This window comes from Pagrus pagrus (genome assembly GCF_965226575.1).
Source record: "Pagrus pagrus genome assembly, chromosome: 7".
In the NCBI taxonomy this organism is placed as follows: Eukaryota; Metazoa; Chordata; class Actinopteri; order Spariformes; family Sparidae; genus Pagrus; species Pagrus pagrus.
The window spans coordinates 16729243-16753955 of record NC_140191.1 but is presented as its reverse complement, the minus strand read 5'-3'; the positions used below and the strand labels follow the sequence as shown (position 1 = coordinate 16753955).

The 24713-nt window shown below is 43.7% G+C and overlaps 1 protein-coding gene across 7 annotated transcripts in view; it reads right to left on the bottom strand.

Moving 5' to 3' along the window:
• Positions 1-24713, bottom strand: part of creb5b (cAMP responsive element binding protein 5b) — a 52711-nt gene that overhangs the window by 9207 nt on the left and 18791 nt on the right. For all 7 annotated transcript variants that reach the window (XR_014622940.1, XM_084357032.1, XM_084357033.1 and 4 more), the window contains 2 exons: positions 13312-13438; positions 11927-12037 (listed from right to left, as the gene is read on the bottom strand). Coding sequence is in view for 6 of the 7 variants with exons in the window: in XM_084357032.1 (XP_084213158.1) it covers positions 11927-12037; positions 13312-13438 (238 nt within the window). In the remaining variant the exon portion in view is untranslated. The remainder of the gene's footprint in view (positions 1-11926; positions 12038-13311; positions 13439-24713) is intronic.

Below are 24713 nucleotides of genomic sequence, written 5' to 3'. Positions count from 1 at the left end.
GAATCTACAGGCTGCCTGCCGTGATTTTGAGGCCCTAGTAAAGATGTCTGCATGTGGGTAGGATCCTCATTTGACTCCCTGCCAACTAGGCGCCGGGGGAGAAGGACAGAGAGGGTGAAAGGGAGGTGAAGGGGGACAGTGAGAGAGAGAGAGAGGGGGAGAGACCAGCGGTGGAGGGAGATTAGATGGCTTTGAGTGTCTCCTCCCCACACACCATCAGCCCAAGACAGCGAGTGCTCATTTATCAGTGTCTCTGAGAGCTTTCCAGCTGGCAGCGCGGCGCTATCTGTTTATTAATTGAATTAGCCCGCATCCGAAGAGGCCCGAGAGTGTCAGAGTACAGAGGCAGGTCAAAGAGCTGAGGGGCCACTCCAACAAGAGTCAGGGTGATAGTTATAAACAGGACAGAGACAAAACAAAAGGACGGTGCATGATTAGAGGACTGACATGATGCAATAACATCAATATATAATATTTATATTTTTGAAAAAAGACAGCATATCTGGAGCAAAATCTATCCCACATAACAATCAGATACAAGGGAAAAAGGAACGAGAAAAAACTACTTAAATAAGTGGCAGTAAGTGTCAAGCACTCAAATTAGGGATGGGCAATATGGCCTTAAAATAATATTGCAATATCCTTAAGCTATATCACGATGCACAATGTATATTTAGATATTTGAAAATCTCCTCAAAAGCACTTTATAAATGCATCGAGACATGTATGACCCAAAATATTAGCACAATGAGATTTTTGATCAATAATCATCAGTATGTGGATTTAATGAGAAAGTGGGTAAAGGCAAGTATTACAACAAGTCTGGTAAGTTAAGAAAACGACATCACTTTCCTATAATGCAGCCATTAAAACCAGGAAAAGACAACACTTATGCCATATGCCAATTCGAGTCGATTTACAGTAGTCTCATATCATGATAGTGATATAGTATCACTATTTTTCCCCCTAGCTCAAATTAGTTTAAAGAAAAATCCATGTTTCAAATTGTGCCAGAAGAGAAAACTCTTACCGTGATATAAACCTATTCCTGAAGCTACCTCTGCACAAGTGCCTCTCGAGACTCCAGCTCGGTTAAGCCCAGCCCGGCCAAAACTTAAGTCTTTGTATCCAGAACCACAGTGACGTTAGCAGAGCGATGATGAGCAGGCTGTGATTCTTAAACACCTTCATCAGCTCCCTAATGACTCTTTAACACATGGTTGTATTTGCCCCAGACTGTGCTAAGCACAAGAAACTTAACCACCACGTGCATTTTACTCTTAATAACACACACACATACATATACATTTCTCCTGCAGAAACATGGCCGCTACAGAAAACAGTCATTAAATCGGTGCAGGTGTTAGCCTGTGGCAGTACTGTCTGCCCTGCTGGAAAAAGACACAACAAGAGGATGAGTAGTTCATGACACCATAAAGACATGTCAGCTTCTACCAGGATAAATCTATAAACTAGCAGCCTATATGTGTAATCGGGTGCATTTGACACTACATTTCATGCATTCTGTATGTGTACTTAAAGTAGTAAGCCTATTGATTTTCCATTGTTAAACACAATCCCTGAATCAGCCATCTTTTGCCCAGAGGGGAGCTGTCTCCTCTCAGACCTTTGCCCCCTGACCTCTCCACTCCTACTCCTTTTTTTTTAGGTTTCTTTCATTTATGTGGTCTCAGGGATACCAGGTGATCACCCATTAATGATATTTATTAATGGCTGCTTCCTCTCTGACACCGGGGGGCTCTGAGTGATGTCCCTGTGAGTGCTCTGGGCACATCCTGAGAAGACACTCAGGTTTCTCCTCGGCAGATGACTTCATATCTATTAACCCTGGGCGGAGGAAGCGAGAGCAACGGAGCAGGTACAAAGGGAGGAGACCACGCCTGCCTCAGGATGGGTAAATCAAACCCGCTGAGGTCAGGGTGAGCACTTTTATTCCCCTTAAAAGTGGAGCAGTGTGCTATCAGGGGACCTGTGGCCCTCTGGCGCCTTGCAGCAGGTTAGACAGATTTAACCAGTCTGTGGAGTCACAGTTTAAGTGCAGAAAGATCACAGTTTCAAAAGATCTTCCGCTTCGCATTAAAGACTCCACTGAGAAACATTAAAGCTTCTGTCTGTCTCCGTCAGCCTTTCGTTCACACTACACCAGCACAGTGATCATGTGCACAGCATTTCTAATTGCATAATATATCATAGCGGTAATTTTCCTGGCCCAGGCCCCTTTACTCGCACTCTAAACCCAACATGGGTTCACCATCTGCAGTTGAAAGCACAAGTTAGGCTCTGCTGCTTTGCCAAGCACTCAGAGGATCTAATTCCATCCTCCTCATCTCCACCACCACCACTACCCACCAGTGCCTGTCTGCAAAACCCACTCTCTGTGCCCTAAAACTCCACACCCCCATTAGTTCAATTTTATTAGATTTCCCTCTCGCCCAGAGAGGCAGTAACATCCCCCCTTCTTTCTCCCTCTCTCTCACACACACCTCTTCCCTGTTCCTCCACCCCCTCTCCCTCTGCTTGCCAAGAGCTGGGGACTGTTAAACTGATTTCCTCAGGGAACAGCGAGGCAGAGAGTCTGATGGGAGGCTGTAATGTCGCCCCCTCTCTCCTCTCTCAGGTTCTGGGGCCAGGCTGATCAGAGCCGGGCCGGACAGAGCCTCCCTGTGGTTCCAGACACAGACAGGGAGATGGACACAGACCGGCTGTTCTGCCAGGGCCTGACGCTTTGGGTGGTGCTCTAAGGACGAACCGTGGCAGTATGGGCGCAGCGAGACACACGCCCACTGAGGAGCATGCTCCAAAGCATGCGCTCATACTCTTGGCAGCTCCTCCACCCTGTCAAGTTAATGGATGGGCCTCTGACTCCAGTCTGTATATCCCCACTGTTGCCTCTATTGTAAAGCCCTGCTCCAGTGCAGCCTACATGGTTATCACTACACCCACTGCCACAGTCTTGAATACAGAGAGTGCCTCTGAGTGAGAGAGACAGACAGAGCATGAATACAATAATAAACACCAACATTTGTCTTCATTTGTGCAATCAAAAGCGACAGGCAAATCATGTGTCATCATGTTAATAAAAGTAACTTTAAATGTGACGACTTGAGCCATGCATCATTTCAAAGATGCTTAAAATAACAGAGCTCAAACTCCTGTGTATTTTGGCTGAAACAGGACCCTTGACTTCCACATCACTCACTGTTTATATGTAAATTGTAGTCTACGGTCCAATTTGTGTTTGGATCTTTCATTCAGACCTTATCTTGTCCTGTGATAATAAATGTATCAACATATTCAAGATGTTTATATCAACATTAGGATAAGAATCTTACACTGTTAATACACCCATGGGCACAAGTTTCCGTTTGTGCTCCAACATGACTGAGCAGTAATCTTTTTTCCCTTTTAAAGAGAAGAAATATAAAAAGAAGGCAACTCTTAAAGGTCCAATGTGTAGGCTTTAGTGCCCTCTAGTGGTGAGGTTCCAGATCGCAACCAACTAAACACCCCTTGTCTCAACATCCCCTTTGATGGCTGCTTAAAATGCAAAAATAAAAAAAATGCAAAAGAAATTTGCTTAAGGCCCTCTCTAGAACCAGTATTTGGTTTGTCTGTTCTAGGCTAGAAAACAGATGTGGATCTAACCTGTAAGTATTCACTTGTTTAAGAGATGAGGCAGTGACCTAACTGGTCAATACTGGGCTCCATTTTATTGAGCTAAAAATCTCTGACTCAACAAACTTTCCCCAATCACCCCTCTGGTGTTTGAGGGGTTATTTTGGAGTCCAGTGAGCATCTCGTTCACTGCTCAGGCTCCAGGGGGGCTCACGGTGGCTGGACCAGTCCAGTCTGGCCCGTGTGGTGGTGGCAGCTGGTTTACCCAAGCTTGGCTCGACCGAAGCCCCATCCCATTCACGGGCCCTGAACCATGACCAAATGGCCTTCACATACACCTCCCATCAGCACAGCTAAAACAACACGCAGTCATCCAAAGACAAACAGATGCGACGCTCTGCGCCACAACTGCCACCCCCGTCCACAACCCCACCCGCACGTGGTCACACACAGACATGCAGAGGGTTAGGCATACAAGCACATGCACACGTAACCACTCAAATAAAAATGTATACACTAAAGTCCTTCCTTAAAAGTCCTTGCTGTTTATTAGTTTTAAAGTATCAACTTTGAACTTTCAGCTGTAAAAGTTTGTTTACTTTTTATCAACTTTCAAAGAGAATCTCATGAGGTTTTATCTACATTCATTTCAACCAAAAAGTTCCAAGAGGAGTCCCTCTTTGTTCATAATTTTAATACATGTGACATAAAGTTCACGTGGATTTGGGCATATCAAGACACATGGAGCAAAATTCACTGCCTTTATAAATATGGACAGAGCTTTCAGGTCTGAAAAGTGCCTTAAACTTGCATTCTTTCTAAGGCCAGCAGGGGCAATTCCATTGGTTTCAAAGAAATATCAAATTATATGTAAGCTTATGAGAAAATAACCCTACTTGTCATTTGATTTATTACCTCAGAAAACAGTTTCCCAAAAATGTTATGGTCGCAATCACTTCTTCAACACAGCATGATCTTCATTTTGTAAATTAGTGTCCAATTTAGAGTAAAATAGATGATAAAGGGTATGAGTTAAGGCATGGCTACCTTGTGATTGACAAGTCGCCACTTCTGATCAAGATCACTTCTGGCCAGAGCATGTGAGCGGAGCAGAGCAGAGTAAGCAGGGAGTGTAAGCGGCAGGATTTTGCATGGAGCGCAGAGCGGCCTTTTAGAAAAAGCAGGAACATTTCCCGCTCACATGGTATGTAAGCGTGACTTAAAAACAAATAATTTCTGCTTGGAAAACATGGGTTTGGCTGTTCCGTTATTTCGGATGCCAGACTACAGTTTAAGCTAAAATTTAAATATAACGTAGATTTTTCTCCTTTGAGCAAGTGGTGGCCGATTTGAGAGGAGCGGGGTGAAATCTGAGTGGAGCGCAGAGCCGTAATGAGCGGAACAACCTGGAGCGGCTCTGAGCGGGGGAGCGGAAATTCTCACTGCTCCACTCTGCTAACGTGCTCTGCTTCTGGCTCCATAAGAAAACAAGACAGCGACAGCCATAATGCCAAACTCAAGGCTTCAAATGGTAGTCCATAAACCAGCCACGATGGGTTTATACATGGGTTAACGACAGATTCACTTTCTGGTTACTATAGAATTACTTCAGGTGTTTTTATAATTGCATAGTAGACAATGACAGAAGCGTCTGGCCTTCATCGCCATTAATTCTCCTCTTTCTTGTCTCATAGTTACTTTAACGTGATCATAGGTCGTTGTATTAATTGCCACTAAATAATGTAGAAAGGAAATCTCATAAATGATATCACATTGCTTACCTTCTGCCAGGTTGACTCGCTAATGTGAAAAATGCAGCATATATGCAGCGTATATCTATACAAGGTCTAATATTACTATCTATGGTTCAGCAGTGATGAGTATGGCCTAAATTAACCTGTGACAGCAGCATGTATACATGTCATCACCAACAGAATGAACAGAGCCTGTGAAGTGAGAGGTCGAACATCTTGAAGCGCAGCACGTCCGTTTACTTTGATTTACTATGACTATATACAGCATGTGTCTGTGTGCTTCAGACAAACCAAACACTTTGGCACTGGTGGAAGCAGCGAGAGTGGGGCCCCTCTATGGTCTCAGTCCAACACTGATAAACTGGCAGACGCACATTGATCCAGCAGCTTCTCAGTTCTGAAACCACACGCCTCCATAGCAATAGAGAGAAACATCATGTGTTTATCATCTGCAGGGTTTTCTTTGCATCCAAGACACTGACACTGACTGCTATCTCTGCACAACACTCAGCATCTCAGCATTTCTCACCTTGTGTCCTTGTTTGACTGCTGTTTATCACAAACCCACGTGTTTACCCAACTAATCACACATATGTACATAATAGATCCGTATCAAACACAATGTGTAAACTCTAACTTTATGGTTTGTTTTAGCCCACTTAGCCCACAGATGTGTTTTGACTCCAAGGGCAGCGATTGCCAGAGAGGGTGCCAGCGCACTGAAAGCGAGCCAGACATATACAGTACACATACACATTTTCTAGAACCGGGCGAAGCAGCCTGCAGATTCAGCTGTGCTCTTAGCTCACCGTCCCTCTCCGATGACATCATACCCTGACAATGCCACCATTCATACAGATGTTGCTTACAAAACCTGGAGTTAGACTCCTATTGTGTGCATGCTGCTCCTCCCCACAACAAGAGGTATAGCCAGAGGTGCTCCCCTACTACGGCGGAGGAAAATGAATGGAACACGTAATAGGGTTACCATGTACGCTAATGGTTTAACTGCTTACAAATGACTTCATACTGAGCTAATCGCTCAATCAATCACCATGTAGCAGAGTTGAAACTGACACATCTGTGGCAGCTTCACAAGTTTTCTTTTCCTGCCATTTCTGAACAGAATACGTTCGTTACTTTCTAGTTTTTCTCTTGTTCGCTGTTCAGGTTAAAACTTGATCTTTATGCCTATTAACCCAAATGCCTGTTGCAATTCTGTAACTACATTGAAACATGAGAACAGTAAGGGTTGTGTAAATGAAATGTAAAAAGCCACAGAAACACTTTGATTATTGGTCCTCCTGTGTCCTATGAAATGTTTCTTTAAGAGACGCACTGTTTTTTTCCCTCCTCAAGTAAAAAGGAGTACATTTAGAGCATGCCAGGAATTATGTCATCCACCCATCTAGTGCCAGCTCCGCAGCCAAGAGAGCTGCAGTGAAGGAACATATAGTATTGTTTACCTCATAAAAAACTCAGCACCTAGCCCGATGCTTAGTGACAAATTTATTGTCCTTAGTAACAATGTAAACAATAGATAATTGGGAGATAATAAATAACACATTTTCATACACCGGCCCCTCTGTCTGAAATTAGCAGGCAAGCGGGATGTGGGGAAAATATGGAGCTCATTTAGTGGACACAGAAACAATGCCGAATCCTTCCACTTTAAAAATAAAAGTCCCACTGACATGAGCAGCTGAGTCATGTCCCACAGTTGGCACAGGCAGATGGAGTTTAGAACCAGCTTGATAAGGGCTTGTTTGGGCTTCCCTTGTTACAGATCAGAAATGATTGTAAAGGTCTTTCATCATACTCACAAAGATATCAAACCATCTGAGCAGGAGAGGAGGGTTCCCAGAGTCAGAGGAGAATAAAGTTCATGTACACGCATGTGTGTTTACACTGCACTGTATGTGCATCTCCACATCAGGGGTGGAAACAACACAACAACACTACGATAAAGAGTCACGTCATTATGGGTTAAGGTTAGCATACGTAACTGTACATTGGCATAGGCAAAAAAAAAAGGATAAGAAAAGAAAACATATGTTGCATCTTCCTTAATTAATCACTGGGTCTGACTAACATGCTGAATGCTAACATGCTCATGGTGGATCCTCCAGCTGTGACTTCTGCATTCATAGAGGAACTTTGCTGAGATCTTTCTGCTGTTTTTGACAATAATCTCTGTCACAGTTGTTACTGCAGTCACTCACTGGTTATATTATACTTTGAGAATGATCGAGCAAAGAGGTTGAATCTAGTTCCAATTGTGGAGGACTTTATGCTAAAGGCCCAGGTAAGTAACACAAGAAACTCTGATTTGGACATGAGGCCTCTGTTGTGTCTATAAGTTGAAATATTTTTTTTGTAAACCCACTTTCATTCTTTAATCTAATAGGTCTGGCACGTTTACTACTTTTTCATTCAATCAAAGTACATTTTTACACAGGTAACTTTGCACTTTATTAAAAGTAAGGCTGGGACAGACTACGGAAGTTGTAAAATTCTAACCAAGTTTGAAATCAGGTTGCATCACGCACATGAAGAGAATCTTTATCAGAGATGTTCAAACATGCACACACCACAAGATATGAAAATATTGGCGCATCACACACTACAGGATATTATTTAGATTATCGTGCCACAGGGAGCAATGCATCACCTCACGTGACCTCATAGGAAAGCAGATGTAGTCAAAATGGAGACTGTGGCGCAACAACTTTCTGTAAAAAAAGGTCAATAGAAATACAGAAGAAACAAACCTGGATGAGAAACTGGGGAAACATGTTAAATATGTGTCTACTCTTCAGCAGGAACTGGATGTGAGATTTTAACTGTCACTGTAAATATGTCAACAGCAGTATGCTAGCTAACGTTAGCCTCTAGGGTTATAATGTTTACTGTTGCTTGGCAACACCGTCAGCTGCTCTGGGACATCTCCTTCATTGACTATTGTGGTAATTTATCCAACATTTATGATTGATCCTGATACATTTGTGAGCAGTTGAGGAGATCTAAGGCTGGGTTGGTAAACCCCTCACATTACTAGAGAATCTGGGCAGAACTTTGGTACCGACCGAGGTCCCGGACCAGATTTCTCGTCTGATTGTTGGAAGAGGTGAATCAACATAAAATCATCCTGAATCTCCTGTAGTGTAAACCCAGCTTAACAGTACTTTCACTTGTGCAAAATACTGAAGTACCCTTTCCATCCCTGTGTTCTGTGCACATGTGTACATCCTATTTGTCACTCGTTTTTAAGTACCTGACTGTCCGCATGTGTATGAACGTCTGTGGCTGTCTAACTATGTGACACCGTGCGAGGAGGATGACACAGAGCTTGAGCAGTCAGTGTGTGTGTGTGTGAGAGAGAGAGAGAGAGAGAGACTGTTCACGAGGCCCTGTGGAGAGCCGGCTCTGAGCGTTGATGTAATGCTTTGGCCGGCGCGCTGTGGAACTTGGCCTCCTCTCTGCACCGTTTCCTCTACGCTGTGAGGGTCAACTATCCCACAACCTCCAGTGCACAACACGCACCACTCTATTCCCCAGACCACAACAGAGCAGAACACAACCACACCCGGCAGCGTGAGCACCCAGTCCTTCACAAGAAGAAAAACACTTGAACCAAAACTAATAAAACACTCGGATCTCAGCAACACTCCCAGACAACAAGCTAAAAGCAATAAGGGAAAACAGACAAGTCGGTTACTACACCACGGGGCTTTGCTGTACCACTTAAACGATGGCACTTAAGGAGAAAATCAGAGATAGAAGAGAACAAAGATGGGCACTGATGCAGATACAGTCTTTGGCCCAGAGAGCACAAACAGAGAGCTTAGAGCGAGATATGAGTCCCCAAGGGGCCACAGCAGTCCTTCGGCTCATTAACTATTTACACCAGAGACAGGCCTCCCTCCTGCTCTGGCCCACCACAAAATCAATTAGCCTTCATTAGCCCGGGCTCTGGGCATGCTCTCTCCGGCAGGGGAGGGTTAATCCTGCTACCGAGGCCTCCAGTTACCACAAAATATCAAACATCCACACACATTTGAGTTTCCATTGCAGAGAAACTGGACCGAGCCGGAGTCCTTTCATGTCACAAAGAATTCCTCCAATTTCTCACTCTCGCTCACCGTTCGGTGTCTCAAGAATATCAATACCCTCTCTCGCCTTTCAACTCCCCCGCTCACTCTGCCTGTCTATCTATTTCCTTCATGTCTATCAAAGTCCCACTCAATCCCCTTCTCCTCTCTTGCAATGTAAACGCTGAGCAGAAAAGTCAACGTCCGGGTCCGTGCCTCGGGGGTGTGGGGTTACAGTGCGGAGATTTCCCATTGGCGGAAAGTCAACATGGTCGGGGTAATGCGATTATAGCTGGATTGTGAACGTCGCAGGGGACACATGGGCCTGATCATGGCCCAGTTATCCGATAGCGAGGGCCGTATTTATCGACCTGGCCCGGGCGAGGATATTACAGACATAAGAGACCCCATCTATGCTTATGAAACCTTTGCTGGAGATTGCACCCTGATAACACAATTAGCCTCTCACTTTCTTTCCACAATCGTGGAATTCCATCAGTCGCATTCAGACATCAGGGATCAGAATCTCAATTGATCCAGGTTCGGTCGCTTGTGCCTCGTGTCTGAATGGCCAACTAACCAGAAAGTTGCATGGTCGAGGGGGCCTGTAGCAGTTTAGTGACTGCATATGTTTATGGGAGGCCTAACAGAGCATTTACAATTCAATTACACAGATAGGAGGAGGGGGAAAAAAGAGCAAGATGTGTCTGGATGACGGCCAGAGGAGAGATAAGCCTAATACACTAATATTGTGTTACCCCAGCGTGTTACCATAGGAACAGTTGAAGAGATTCAAAAGACTACAAAGACGATCAATCTTGAGAGAGCAGGAGGAAGAGGGAGAATTAAATGCCCTGGGAATGCTCCCGCTCTCCTCTATCAGAGCAATAACTCTTCTAATGACCTCTGCTACCTCCTCTCTCTCCCTCTCCCTCTCTTCACGAGATGTTTCTGTCCAGCACGCTCGGCTATCAGTGAACCTCTACAAACACAAAGAGCGGCCAATGGTTTGTGATTTTTTTGATATCCAAGTCGTGACACTTGCTCTTATTCCTACGGAGCCTCTTCCATTTTCAGAGGTATTTATTTTGAAAACAAAGGTTGGCTGCAGGTCGTGTTGCTACAGTATTTATCAGTTCATATCACCTTGAGTTAACTGTTAATGAATCTGACATTAATCAAAGGCATACTGTCAGTCATTGGCATCCATACAAGCAGTTAGGGGTGGGGGATTTGGCCAAAAAATAACAGCGATATCTATTCAAACACAAACACAATCAACGAATTGAACTGCAATCTTTTTACCCAATTTTGAAATGCCCTGTAGACTATAGACAGTTTGAAATAGCCTATGAATTTCTCAGTTTGCACCATTAAAACACAATATTTCATGAAAGATAGTTCTTTAATACCATGCCTGCTATAGAGAGCTGAAGTCACGCCCCTTCCGGTGGACCTCATGGGACCTTATTTTGAGCTCAGTGAACTACATCATCTCGCTCAGCATACTTCACCAACATCAACATGGGCGCCGCCTCGGCACAGAGAAAGTATTAGCAAAGGTGAAAATCACAATAAAATTGGGCAAATTGACAACTGCTGTTATGTGAAAGGGTAGTTAGTCAGTTCTGCAAGCAAGTGAATATACAGGACCAGCTCTACAGTGTTTAAGTTACAGGTTTTGGTGAGCATTCAATGTCACTCACGCGACTGTTGAGTGTGTAGTCTTTATTTACTTCCATACATATTTTTCCAAAATAAGGTCCCATGGTGGTCCACAGGAATGGGCATGATTTCAGCACTCTATCGGTTTGTTCATGTAGAACAGCAGAAGTAAGAGGCCATTAAGTAACGTGTTCTCGATTCGCCGGAAAAGTAGATTGTGGATGCCTTCAACATGAATCACAAACTAAAATCATCAGATCAGCCACAACTACTAGCAGTACTAAAATGCAAAGTCAGACTGAGTGGAAGCTTTCTTTCTCCTCAGCTTTTTACTTCTTTAACTTTCAAAACCCGTCTTCGTTCTGCCTCTCCCCGCTCTCAGCTACCTCTCATTCCCACCGCTCTAACTGCCTGCTTTGTGAAGGATGAGGTCATTTGATTTTTTCCCCGCTGTGTTAAACTAGTGCTAACAAGTTGCAGGACCTACAGAACATGTTCTGTACATTAAGATATACATCAGGCAGTCGGTGGGCAGCCCGGCCACAACCACATAAAGGGCCCTTTATTCCAGCCCTGAGTCTCCAGTGCTGCACTGGCAGGTTCAGACACAGCTTTGATTACACACCAAATGATGAAATCCACACAGACCTAAGAGCACAGCTTTGCTGGCACAGCGCAGTGGAAAAGAGAGGTTGCAACACTATGAGCTTAAGTGTGTGCGCAGTTGTATGTGTGTGCATAAATGTGTACGTATCCATGTGAATGCATGCATATACTCACCAGTTTGGCTTCTGAGTGCATGGAGGGAATGTGAGTGGAAGAGCAGGAGCTGCTGTGGGTGGGTCCTTGCATACCCATCATATTGGAGCCCATAGACATTTGTCTCTCCATCTGAGGATTACAACACCATGATAACAGTCACACTCACAACAAGTTTTTTCACACAAGATGAATCAAAAGTGTTTGTTTAGCTCTGATTTTTTACGTCTTAACAACATGCTATCGCTGCTGTCACAAAAGAAGCGTTAGCACTTAAAAGCGTGAAACTTCCTGCACAGAAGAATATGGGGGGCTGAGATGAGAGAGCATGAGAGCCTGATTTCACATGACAGGCTGCCCTGTGCACAGCTCTGTGTGATGATAACTGGAGCTGACCCAAAACAGGAAGCCAGCACGGAGGGACTTAACACAGGAAGCCCGTGCAACAGGGGTGTGTGTGTTTCTGATAATAGTGTGGTGACTGTCAGTCGGACTAACGCGTACAGCCTCATCCCTCACAGCGCAGGACGTGTCAATGAGGTGAACGAGATGAGAGACGGTGCGCGGTAGTTGTATGAATACATCAGAATCGGTCTTCCTGTGTGTTCTGATACCGCCTGCCTCTGACAGAACCTGGTCAGTGTGTTCATGTGTCACAGCAGAGACCTGAATGTGAGGAAATCAGCTGGGTAAGCTGAAGGGGGTGAGAGGTCACCTGCGCAGGGTGATGACGTGAGCGGTGTTCATAGAGCAGTATAAGCAGGAATGAAGAAACCACCTCTGTGTGAGCGTCTGCATGCTGCGGCCCCCCAGCTGCTGAACTCTGGTTGGTGTGGTGGTCTCCGCGGGGAATGGCCCCTCTCCACCCCCCCTTTGCCTGACCCCTGCCCCCTCCCTCGTCCACAGAGTCTCAGGCCGAGAACCTGACACACAGCCTTAATTGCACTAAGTGTGTTTTGTGTAAAAATATCACCCAAACCTGCACCCCTTTCCTGAACCGTCAATCTTCCCCAAAATCGCTTAGCTCTTAATTTAATAAACATGGGAGGGTTTTTTTCTCCATACCATAAACACAGGCTGTCTTATGTTACAATGAGAACACATGTTGTATCATTAGAATCCTGATACGAGGAGCTTTCTCTGGGCTGTTATCATTCCCTGCTTCCCAATGTGGGTCCTCTAACCCTTTTTGACTTAATTACAGTAAAGTCTGTAAGCAGAATCCTTCATTTTTACAGGAGATCATTACAAAATGGTGACAGAAAGCATCCTAAACTGCAAACCTACATGGTATGTGTTTAGTCTGAGTTTACACACACGTCACATATGAGCGAGTGACTTTGCCTCTGCATGTGTGAGTGTGCCCGTGAGTGATTGTGCTCTGTGCTCTCCCTTGTTGTACTCACAGGCATCAGCACAGCGGAGGAGCCAGGCATGGTCGGGTCTGGCAGAGTTCCAGGCATGGAGGCTGGCAGAGGCTGTCTCTGTCTGTTTCGTAGGTGCAGCAATGAGGACAGAGAGCCCGGGACAGGCCTGAGAAGACACACACACACAGAGACAGACATTCAGACTACTTCAAGGTTCGCACTGTTGTAGATGAGTGATATCGTTATTCTTCGCTTTATCATAGAACACCATCAATCTCAACTACCACCACCACCACCAAGTGTTTACATGCGCGAATAAATAATTCACAGGGTGGTTGAAAACTGTTTATAAATGTGGTAAAATGCATGAAAACATTGTTGAGCTTGAAGGTTCATTCTTGACCTTAGAAACCTTGGTTTTCAATTTGCAGCCTTTACCAGTGGACAGACAGAGGAAGGAAATAAATAAATACTATTTACTACTCAATAAACATGATAATTATTATAAGCACTTTCTTGCTACGTCTTCCGTGAGTGATTTGCACTGATAGGTTGAAATCAATCTTGTGATGTTGGGAAGGCGGTGTGCAAAGAGGCTAAATAAAAAATAATCCATAATTCACCTCAAATGCATTAAAACTAAAGTAACGAGCCTGCTTTGAAAATGCATGAATATTTGTAAGTAAAAGTAAAAAGTTGTGAGAAAAATAAATACTCACGTAAACTACAGATATCTAAAAGTAAGGAAGTAACTGTACTATGTTGCTTCCCACCTCTGCACAGAACAGGCTTAATGATTTAAGTCACCTTTGCAACATTAACTACTGAATGTTTCACATTTCATTTCCTCAATAGTTAAGGGGAAAAAAACACACAAAGAGGGAAGAAAGTACCAACTCTCTCACAGATGTCTTTTTGAGTTTTAATGGAAGTAGACAGAAAGTTGTGATGGTCATACTGGATTTTGTTTGGGATGGACCGGATCCTGCTGGCTGCAGCACCATGTTTGGATATCAACAAATGGCATTATACGCTCTGAGATCACTAAAGAAAAGTGCTCTGGCATCTTAAAAATAATTACACAGATTTATTCATTTCACGTCTGTGCTATTTCAGAGTAAATGTTTTCCTCGACTTCTTTCATTTTTGGTTTCCACTTGTTTCTGCAGCAACAAAGTGGGACTGGAAAAAAGAGCGTGTATTCGTGCTGCAGTTCAAAGTTGAGGCATCTTGGGAGTTTTTGGATGCGCTTTAAACGAGCACACTTCATGTAGTACAATGGATGAATAACGACGGTGGCGATGATGAATGAATAATGTTTGTCATAACAACCACATGAGATGTGCATGACGGGAATCGCTTTTAGAAACTGCTACAGCGGTGGAAGCCCTGCGGGGAAAAATCCCCCTCGTTGACCACAAAAGTGTGTGCTGACCAACAAGCCTATCCACACTCACGGCCACATCAATAAATCACATGTACAGATGAAGCCTGGGCTAAGCTTAAACTCCTGACAACAGTCCTGTCACAGCCACTGGCTCAGAGCTGCAGCCATCCAAACACCCAGACCGCTCCATCTGCACGCGGTGACATCATTTATACAACTGCCACCAAATCCCTGCTTGTAAGAACACTGTTTCCCAGCTGCAGGGTGCAGCTACACCCACATGCACACAGCAACTACTCAGCCGAAAAAACAGCCGCTTGATTCCTAACCTGTACCAGGAGAATCAATAATTCTCCAGTTATCATTGACATCAGGATGAATGCCTGTCAATAAAGCTCCATTTCCTTGAGCATGTAGGAATTAGTGCAAACAAGAGGCATTTAGGTTAGCTGTGTTCAACAGGTTAATGTAATCAATTGACCACGTCATGGCCTGGATTACCGTAATAGTGAGCAGTGATGGAGTGACGGCCAAATGGTGGTGGTGTGTGTGTGTTGGGTGGGGGGTAGCGGTCCACCAGAGCAAAACGGTCCCCCACCTGAATAAATACCTGTATTTTTCCAGGCCTAAATATGTGCATTTACGCTCCAGACATTTTAGATTGCTCCACACACACACAGGACCATTACCATCCCGACTGTGTGTCATTCCTGTCTAACATCCCAATTCATCACAATCGCACTCATTTAACAGCACGTATGACATCTGAGCAACACTGCGAATCCAAACATTTCCACATGGGAAAAGTCATGAAAGTACAATGAGGTATGCAGTTTAGCTGCGCGCTACATCAACATAGTTTCCCTCAGCGTTTATACTCTGCCCGCTTCCAACAGGATGAAATAACAGTCACGAGGCAGCGGCAGTGACACGCTGTTGGCTGTGTGCACAAAAACTGTTTTGCTGGGTTTCTATTCAGTGTGATGACTGCATCATGAGGTTTTTATTTGCACTGCCGATGTAGAAGGAGATTTTTTGAGGAGATTGCTTCACCCCAAACTAGTGGAAAAAATGTCAGCGGACATATTTTTAAAAACTGAAACACTGTTTCCTTTAAAAGTATTATGTAACATATCTCATCTCTTCAGGCAGAGTATAAAATATCCAAATACAACATGCATTACAGTGTTGTCCTGTGCATGCATATAGTACATTATACTGTATGAAATGTCCATCATAACCTTGTAATGTGATTGTGCTACATACAGTACAGTAATGCCGCGCTGATTTAATCCACACTTGGGAGTTAAAGGAGTGTTGCATCACCACGACAACTTTTATGGAAAATCTGATCATCTGTGAAGCTGAGGTGTAAAGAAAATGGAAAGGTTTTCAAAATGGGTAAAAATGGGTACTGCACTAAAAAATTCTCATGAGGAAATTTAAATCATTCTGCAGCAGCTCTGGAGAAAGATAAAATCAGTTTCTCTTCACGTCTGTCTTCAATTAAGATAAGACAATAAAATGCACTAACACAGAGCCACCTGTGACAGTCAATAGCTGGCAGGATTACAGCACAGGCAGGTTGCTGTTGTGTTGCAGCTCAGGCTGGAGAATAAAGGCCTCCTTTGAAGCTTGCACAGGTTGTACTGCTGCAGCTGTCTACAAGCAATGCTCACCTGCAGCAGAGCAGGAGCACGAACAGCGTGTCTGTCACCACCACACACACACCAAAACACAACCCGTTTGTCCAGCCAGAGGAAAAACTAAACTAACATCTAACAGCACTTCCTCTGGGGATTAACTCAGTGTTGTGCTGACTCTGCTGATAAATAAAGACATTTTAGACTGACTGGAGGCAAAAGCCCACTATAATAAATGTATAAAAGACTTTTATTTCACTGCTAGAAAGAACATATCTATGGGGCCAGAACTGTGACTTTGTTTTGTTTTGGCATCGGAAACTTTGGCAATAATAACAAAACCTGAACTGAAAAAGGAAAACATTGGCATTGAAACGCTTGTATTGGGGAAACGTTGTGACACTGAAACAAGTGTTGGCACTGAAAAAGTTCCACTGACAAGTAAAACATGTCTTTATTCATCAGATGTTAAAAATGATTTCATTTTATTTTGATTTTTTGGGGGATTTTCATGTGTTATTCAATTACAATCTTCTGTTTTTTATCACATTTGTCATTCTTTTTACACTTTCAGTTTTTTTTTTTCTTTCAGCGTCACCCGATTTCAGTTTCTACGTTCCACACTTCTGGCGTGAAGAGGAGTAGTTTGAGGGGAGCAACAAGGAGAGCTTGATTTACATATAATCTCCATACTAATGAGAAAATCTCACTCCTCTGGACCAGAGGTTTTTTGCTCCAAGGACTCTAACATGACCGCATACCTAGCATACAGCAACGGCTTCCACAAGTTCACTTGGAACTGTTCTGTTTCTCTCTGCTGATGTTTGTTCATGTTCGACCAGGCTGGATTAAAGTTTACCTTATGCCGGTCTGAGGTCTGGAGGTTAGCTAATATCAGCTAATGTCAGCTATCATAGCTAACGTTTGGTTATTTGTGAAAGACAATGGCAAAAAGAAATAGAAGACAACATTTTAAAAAAGTCAGCTTGTCACTAAAAAACACATTTAAACAATCACATAATAAAATGAAAACATTTGAATGTCTGTGTTTAATTTCTCAGTGTCAATGTTTCCTCCGTAGGTTTGTTTTCAATTTTCTTTCTTTCAATGGCAAAATGTATTTTTTTTGTCACTGGTCTAGCTCCATCCATTTCCTTTCCTCTATTGATTATTTAGCTGGCAGAAAATTCTGGTGGGATAACCAAAATAATAGTTCAACCTCCCAAATCTGCGGATTTCCAGCCTCTCAAATCTAAAGATTTACTGCTTTAATTTGTTTTTTATGATGGTGAATAGCGTCTTTTGGGGTTTTGAACTGTCGGTCGGAAAAAACAAGTAATTTAACGATGTCATATTGGATTGTGGGAACTTCTCTTTGTTGCTATTTCTGATCCTGTGAGGTTAAAACCAGTCAGTGGTTATCAACCAATGTGTCTAAGTCAAGTCTTTTCAATAAAACTCACGTCTTTACTCTGCTTCAGGTGCTTTAATTGGCTTTCCATCATCCATGTATATGATAAATGCCTTCTAAGTGTCTCATTAGTTTTCTCTTCTCTTTCTGTGTTTACATCTGTTTGCCTGTGAATGCATTGTGCACCAGACTGCACAGTGGATTAGTGGATGCATGTTCAGAGAGTTCGTGTGTGAATAAGTGCATGTGCCGGTGCGTGAATGTTCATGAAGCTGTGCGTGAACATGTGTGTGTATGCATGTGAGTGAATAATGACAGGCTGTGGCTCCACTGAGGGGATTGATAATAGCCTGGGCTGCGGGCCCCAGGGGAGAGCAGGTAGACACTCTGCAGTCCTGACCCTGCACTCTCACATTACTGAGTGCCTCGCTCTCAGCCCAGCTCTCCTCCACAGTCCCCGCCCAAGAACCACCACCACCACCACCACCACCACCACCGCACCACAGACCCCCCCCACCTTCACTCCACCATGACATCACTGCTAGACCTTCTTCTTCTTCCCTCTCTGAGTCCCTCTTTTGCCTTTTATCTCTTGTTCAACAGTCTATTTCTCTAAGTTATCCTGCTATTTTTCTCTCTGATGGAGCAGAACCGACAATGCTTCATTGTGCTGTTAATCCTCTATGACTCTCTTCTGGACCCCTCGTGGTGCCCACACCTCAACTCAACTCTGGACTTGCATGCTCTAACCTACAAATCCTGCAGTCTGCACACACACTAAGCTTTACCGTCCCAATCCCCACAGTCCCAACTCCAACTCAAGTACTGGGGACTTAAACACAAGGGGGTTGGCGGCCGTCCAAGAGGAGCAGAGAGAGAGGGAGAGAGCGGTGCAGTCAGTCCACTGACTCATATCCTTCCCTTTCTGACTCTGCTCCAGCAATGATGTAATGCTCTTGGCTTTTCGCCCTCCCCCCACCCTGTGCCTGCCCACCCCTAGATTTCGTCCCTCCCTCCTCTCCTCTCCTCCTCTCGCTTTTCCCTCTCTTTCCCTCCTCGGCCCGTCCAACATCGCTGTGCTCACTCCTCGCTGGGTGAAGTCACCGCGAGCTCTGGGTAGACACAGCAGCTAAAAAACTTTCGAACGTAACCAAAACAGCCCGGGGCCAAGTTCCAGACGCTCGGGAGACGGTGGTGCAGTCGCCATGGGAACGGGGGTAAACAGAGGGAGAAACAAGGGCCTCAAACAGCTTGCAGCTGCCTGGCTCTCTGAGTAAACACTACACAGGACCTGCCCCTGATTTACTGCCTTTAATCACTGGTGGGAGGAGAGTGCCATGGGGTTTGGACTGAGGAAATAATACGAATCTGATCAAATAAATCAGCCCTAATGGGTTACGACACAGGCTGACTTTTATTAGCGGGCTAGTGGAGGGATGGATGCTGGGAGGGTGCTGCACTGGGATGAATCTGGGATGGGGGTGTCCTCACATGAGGGAGCCTCAAGCTGAGTCGAGCCGTGCCAAGACACAGTCGAGAGATGGTGGTGGATGATACTCTGGAGTAAATTACCCTGAGTGTTGCGGTATTTATTCACCAAATATGATATTGTTTTGATTCATTAGACGCCATTGGCTGAGGACGGCAGAGATGGGTTGTCTTTCGTTTTCATCCAGAGTGAAAAGCATGTCAGTGCATTCCTTTCACCCGCGCGTCTGAAAAAATCTCTTCGGTAACAACTGTGTCATCTTGTTACAGGCTTAACTGGCATCTGTCAGCACCACCTGACTGGATACACTTTCAGTCATAATTCACCCTCGTGAATTATGACATCCTTCATTCCTCCTCTTCATCAACTAAACTAACTTGACTATTTATCAGCATGTTTGTCCCTCCCTTCTTTAACGCACTTCTCTTCCTTTTATCAGGCCACCTGATTCCTGTCTCATCCCTCTGCACCAGATTTCCATCTTCACTTTCCTTTCATAGTCTCGCTGCATTTTTCCCACACCTTCATCCTTCTGATCCCATTTTGTCCGCTCTTCCATCCAAACATGATCTATCTTTTCCTTTCCTTGTGCAGACATGTCTTTCATCCTCTCCTCCACCATCCTGGTAGAAACTCCATGTCCTAACATCTGATGCCTCCCCCCACTCTCCTCTCTCTCTCCTCCACCCTCCTGATCCTTCATTTCCTCTACTCCGTCCACCTCCTATCCCCCTCTTCCTCTCCTCCATCCACCTCTGATCCCTTTCTTCCTCTCCTCTGTCCACCTCTGATCCCCCCTTTTCCACACTTCCCCGCGTTGTGATCCCAGTGCTCCCCAGAGCTGTGAGGCATGTCCCTGTGTGTGAGTTGCTTGTGCAGGAGCCTGCATGTGTGGTGGCCCCGGGGCAGGGATGACACAGCCCCGCTGGAATGAGAGGGAACAGAGTCTGGGCGTTCCTCTACAAACGCACTATTAAACCCACTGCAGTACACAATGAGCTCATCTTAATTCAGGTCAGATGTACATCCTGCATTCTCCCTCTTTCTTTTTCTCTCCTTCCTTCATTTGTAATTGATTACACTGTATACCTTTGTTTTTCTGTACCTTTGTTTATTTTTTCTCCTCCTCTCTCGACCTGCTATGACTCTATGTGCATTAGGCCTACAGTTTATCCGCGGCCCATATTTGCCTGTGCATTAGGGCATTTGTCAAGTCAGAGCATGAGGGCACCTCAGGCGTTTTGCAGAGGTCCCGCGCTCCTGAACTCAGGGCGGACCTCCCTCCTTATCACTTCTCTCCTCTGAATGTAATCTAATCATAAACAATAATAAAGGAAGTTTTGTTTAAATTGTGAAGTTCGCGAGGTCAAAGTTTGACCACGGAAAGGCCATAACTCTCTGTGGAGGTGTGGAGACTTTCTCTGTTCTGGCGCATGCACAATGGGTGTTGAAATCAGCCCAGTTGTTTTATCACGTGCATGGGAACAGGCGTTATGCAATCTGAAAAAATGTGATATGCAATGAATCCTGGAATCGAAGTCATCAAAACCACTACGTTACCAGTAATTAACTGTACTGTAATAGCGGAGATATGTAAACAACTGACGGAACAACCAATTATCACATCAGGATCAGAATATACTGCGACAGACTGTGTACAGATTTTTTTGCACGTGTTTTATTTGTTTTAAGCAAAGTTTAACAAAGTTTTTCAGACATGACAAGACATAATTATGCTGGATTAAGTTTTTCAGCCATCCTCTTCCACTGTCAAAGCAGCTTATCATTCTTATATTCTTTCACTGTAGGACTTCTAGATGGGCAACATAACTGAAAATACAAGCCTATTTTGCTCTTGTGTAAACAAACAAACAACATATGGCTTTAAAGTGCTCACATTAGCTCTTGCAAATTGCAATTCCACTATGTGTTTTACTGATTATCACATTATTTTATTACTGGGAACAATTTGGATGGTTAACTACACCTGCCATCATATCTTATTAGCCAACTGGTGTCCATGATGTATTAATATGTGAGTGTTTTTTCCATTTCTCAAAAAGTTTGACCTGATGAAGATCCAAGTTGGATCAAAATGTCTGCTTTATTAGACTTCGGTGATTTATAAGTGCAGGTGTTGCCCTCGTTTTCACTTATTTTCATTACCTGACAGCCTTGATCCTATGTAATGTGTGTATAACCAGCATGTTTTTTTATAATCTATATTAAGCAAAAAGAAATGTTTAAATGTGCTCTGTGACTGGCAAGTATCAGTTAGATACGATGTTTTCATTATGCACTGTCATTGTCTGTGTATGTAATGTATATAATGACATTCTTTATTCTTTACCTTTATTTGTTCAGCTTTTGTTGTCTTTGTTTTTAGCTGTATGTCTATTCATGTGCAAGTACATTGAGAGCAATAAAAGAGTCAATTGTATGTGTACAAATGGTCAAGAAAGCCAATTCTGATTCTGATAAGATCTTTTACCACAGTTGTCCTTAATAATCACCACATCACCAAATCTTCTTGAGAAAACAAGTTCACAGCAAAGGTGTCACCCTACACTCGGGTTTTTGCATGAAGCCCTGTTGCTTCAGAAGGCCTGCAGACCAACATCTATTTGTGCTACTTCCCTTAAAGGCAAAAACAAGGAGCTCAAGTGGCTGGTGGCCCTGAGGTGTGAAAAATCATGCGTTTAAAGCAGCATGGGAAACAAAACCACAAATTGACTTCCTTTAGAGCTTTGCACAGTGATGTGACAGCCGAAAAGTTGCACACAGTGTGACCAGGGTGGGACTTCATCAACGAGACGCATCTTACAGATTAAGACAATGCAAAGTGCAAAAGAGCCTGGTGGACGACTTTGAAGTAAAATAAAGTGTCCATGTCACATTTGCATAAGAATAATATAATACAAACTCTCTTACTTGACTTTTTAAAATTTAAAATGCATCATATGCCAAGTAAAATTAATAAATATTGTCTTGTTAGATGGCATAAAATTAAAACAGACCCGATTTAATAAGATTGCATGTTTTGTACACAGCCAAAGTTTAAGTATTTCAGTACCACATCAGCATAAATTTGATGATCGGATATTTGACCACATGTGTACTGTAATCACTCCTCACTAACCCAGCTGCAGTCAGGTTGATTGTGCTATGTAATGGAAACAACGGGACTGAATTCCTCTTCTGAGCCAGAATAGAAGAATGTCATTTTTAATGCCTCGTGCCCACACCCAAACCCGCACATCTCCTCTTACGAGTCAAAAGGTTGAGGTTTCCACAAAATGTTGTATCTCACACGGTTGACTGGTAATGTCCAACGCGTTTAACTCTGACATAACTCAGCACCAGATGTTTATAATTGCAAAGCAGAAAGCATTCGAATCTGTTGGACGCGGCTTCCCTTTGTATGATAATGATAGCCGTGACATTAAGATCTGCTGGCTGTTCCTTATGCCTGGTTTTAACACTGGTTTGTGTCAGTTCAGCTCCCCAAAGACCTTGTTTAGGGACTCGGAGCTGAAGGAGAGAGAGAAAAAGAGAGAGAGGTCCTCAGGTTTCACAGCTGCAGGCCCAGCTCAACCCTAAAGTAAATGGACTTGAGGAAAGCCAATCCTAATTGATTCCAAGCCTCAAAGCTCTTTAGTAAACATTGCGGAGCAATGAAAATGACTTGTTATCCTAATTCATTGGATGCTCACGCTGTGCCTTCAGCAGAGCCGAGAACGAAGGAAGCAGATGGACGCGAGATTAAACTGATTTTGTTTGGTGATTTCTTCTCACTCACAGATACTTTCACCATGGCGATCCATAAAGTGTGCCATGATTAAAAGCTTTATGGGCCTGCAGTGATCACATACACAAACCTCTCCATTCATGATGAGGATAACTGTTTCTTAACTGTCTCCCTGCTTATTATAACTCAAACTAAGAATAAACATTTGCACAGTAAAGGATTTATCCTCTGCGGATTAGTGGTGGAATGTAACTAAGTACTTTACTTAAGTACAAATTTCAGGTACTCGTATTTTATCTCATCTTCGTTTCTTTATACTTCTATTCCACAACATTTTAGAGGCAGATACTTTTTACTCCTTTACATTTGACAGCTTTAGTTACAAGTTACTCTTTCATATTCAAATTTTTCATACCAGTACTGTCAAGTGAAAACCATGTAACTCCAAATTTGGTAACTTTGACCGTGAATTTTCTAATAAAACGAAGGATTAAGTGTTCCTTAAAGGGTTGAGAAAATTTCCTACTTCGTAAGCTAAATAAACTTCATCCAAATCCACCTGGATTAGCTGTAAAATGCACTTTAAGAAAGCTGAAAATAGGGCTGTTTATCTGAGCTTGTGATAACTTTTTTGCTACAAACCATGACCATTCATAACTACGTAATATGAACAGATGATCTTATCGAATGTGATGCATTGCTGTAGATTTAACTACCAAACACTATATAAAATAGTTAAAATGAGCTCAACCTCAAACAGCTATAGCAGTAAAATTCATCATAATCTTTTTTTTTTAACAGTTTGGTATTAATATCTTTCCTTCCACTGCTGTGGTGGATAAAAAACAAGTTTTAAATGATTGTTTTTTTTCGTCACGAAGACATGGAAAATCAAAAACATGTTGGAAACTCCAGTTGAGGTGGGTTAATAGGACGACAGGCGTCATAGGGAACCACTGATCTGACCTTCAGTAGGCTCCCTGACTCCCAATCTGGACTGAGCACAGTTCGCCTGTGAAGTGCAGTTTCTCTCCGTAGGAAGTTCCTGTGGAGAGACCCTGTGCACGGAGCCTTTGGTTGGCCCTAATGGCTTCCTGTGGAAGCTTCTCAGTGTAGGGGTTTCCTCAACCCATTTTCCTGCTGATGTGAACTTTTCCAGATCAGTTTCTCTCGTGTGAATCTACTCATCCTATTCATGTGTTAGGATCCCATCGTCTTAGTAAACAGGTGACACGTCTGCAGTTTTTGCACTGCTTGGGGAATGCCTCACATAATGTGCTACAGATACCTGCAGCTGAGACTTATGTGTCATTCTGTGGGTGAAAATCACCACCATATGGCATACCGGCTCTGATTTTTAAGTGATGTGTTGTGTGTGTGCAAGCAGTAAAACCGCCAGCCTCTCAACAAATCAGTAAGAGATTTGTGGTCATAAAGGTCTGTGAAGAGAAGAGGAGAGGAGTTTTAATGACAGGTAAACTCAGGTGAAGCAGGCCCAGCAGAGTCTCTGTTACTGGCAGTGATTGCTGCTCCTCCAAGGGGATGAAATTCCAACCCATCCTCAACAAAGAGCCTGACGGGGTGTCAGTCAGGCTTAGCGATGGGCCTCCCATCCAATATTCACTAGCTCCTCGAGCCGTAAGTCTACACAGGACAACCTCGACACAGCATAGGCATAACACTGAGCCATCTCAATGTCTAACTCGCTCACCACAGGTCGGGTTTACAGTAACAAAGCCCTGGCACAAGTTCGAAGGTCGTTG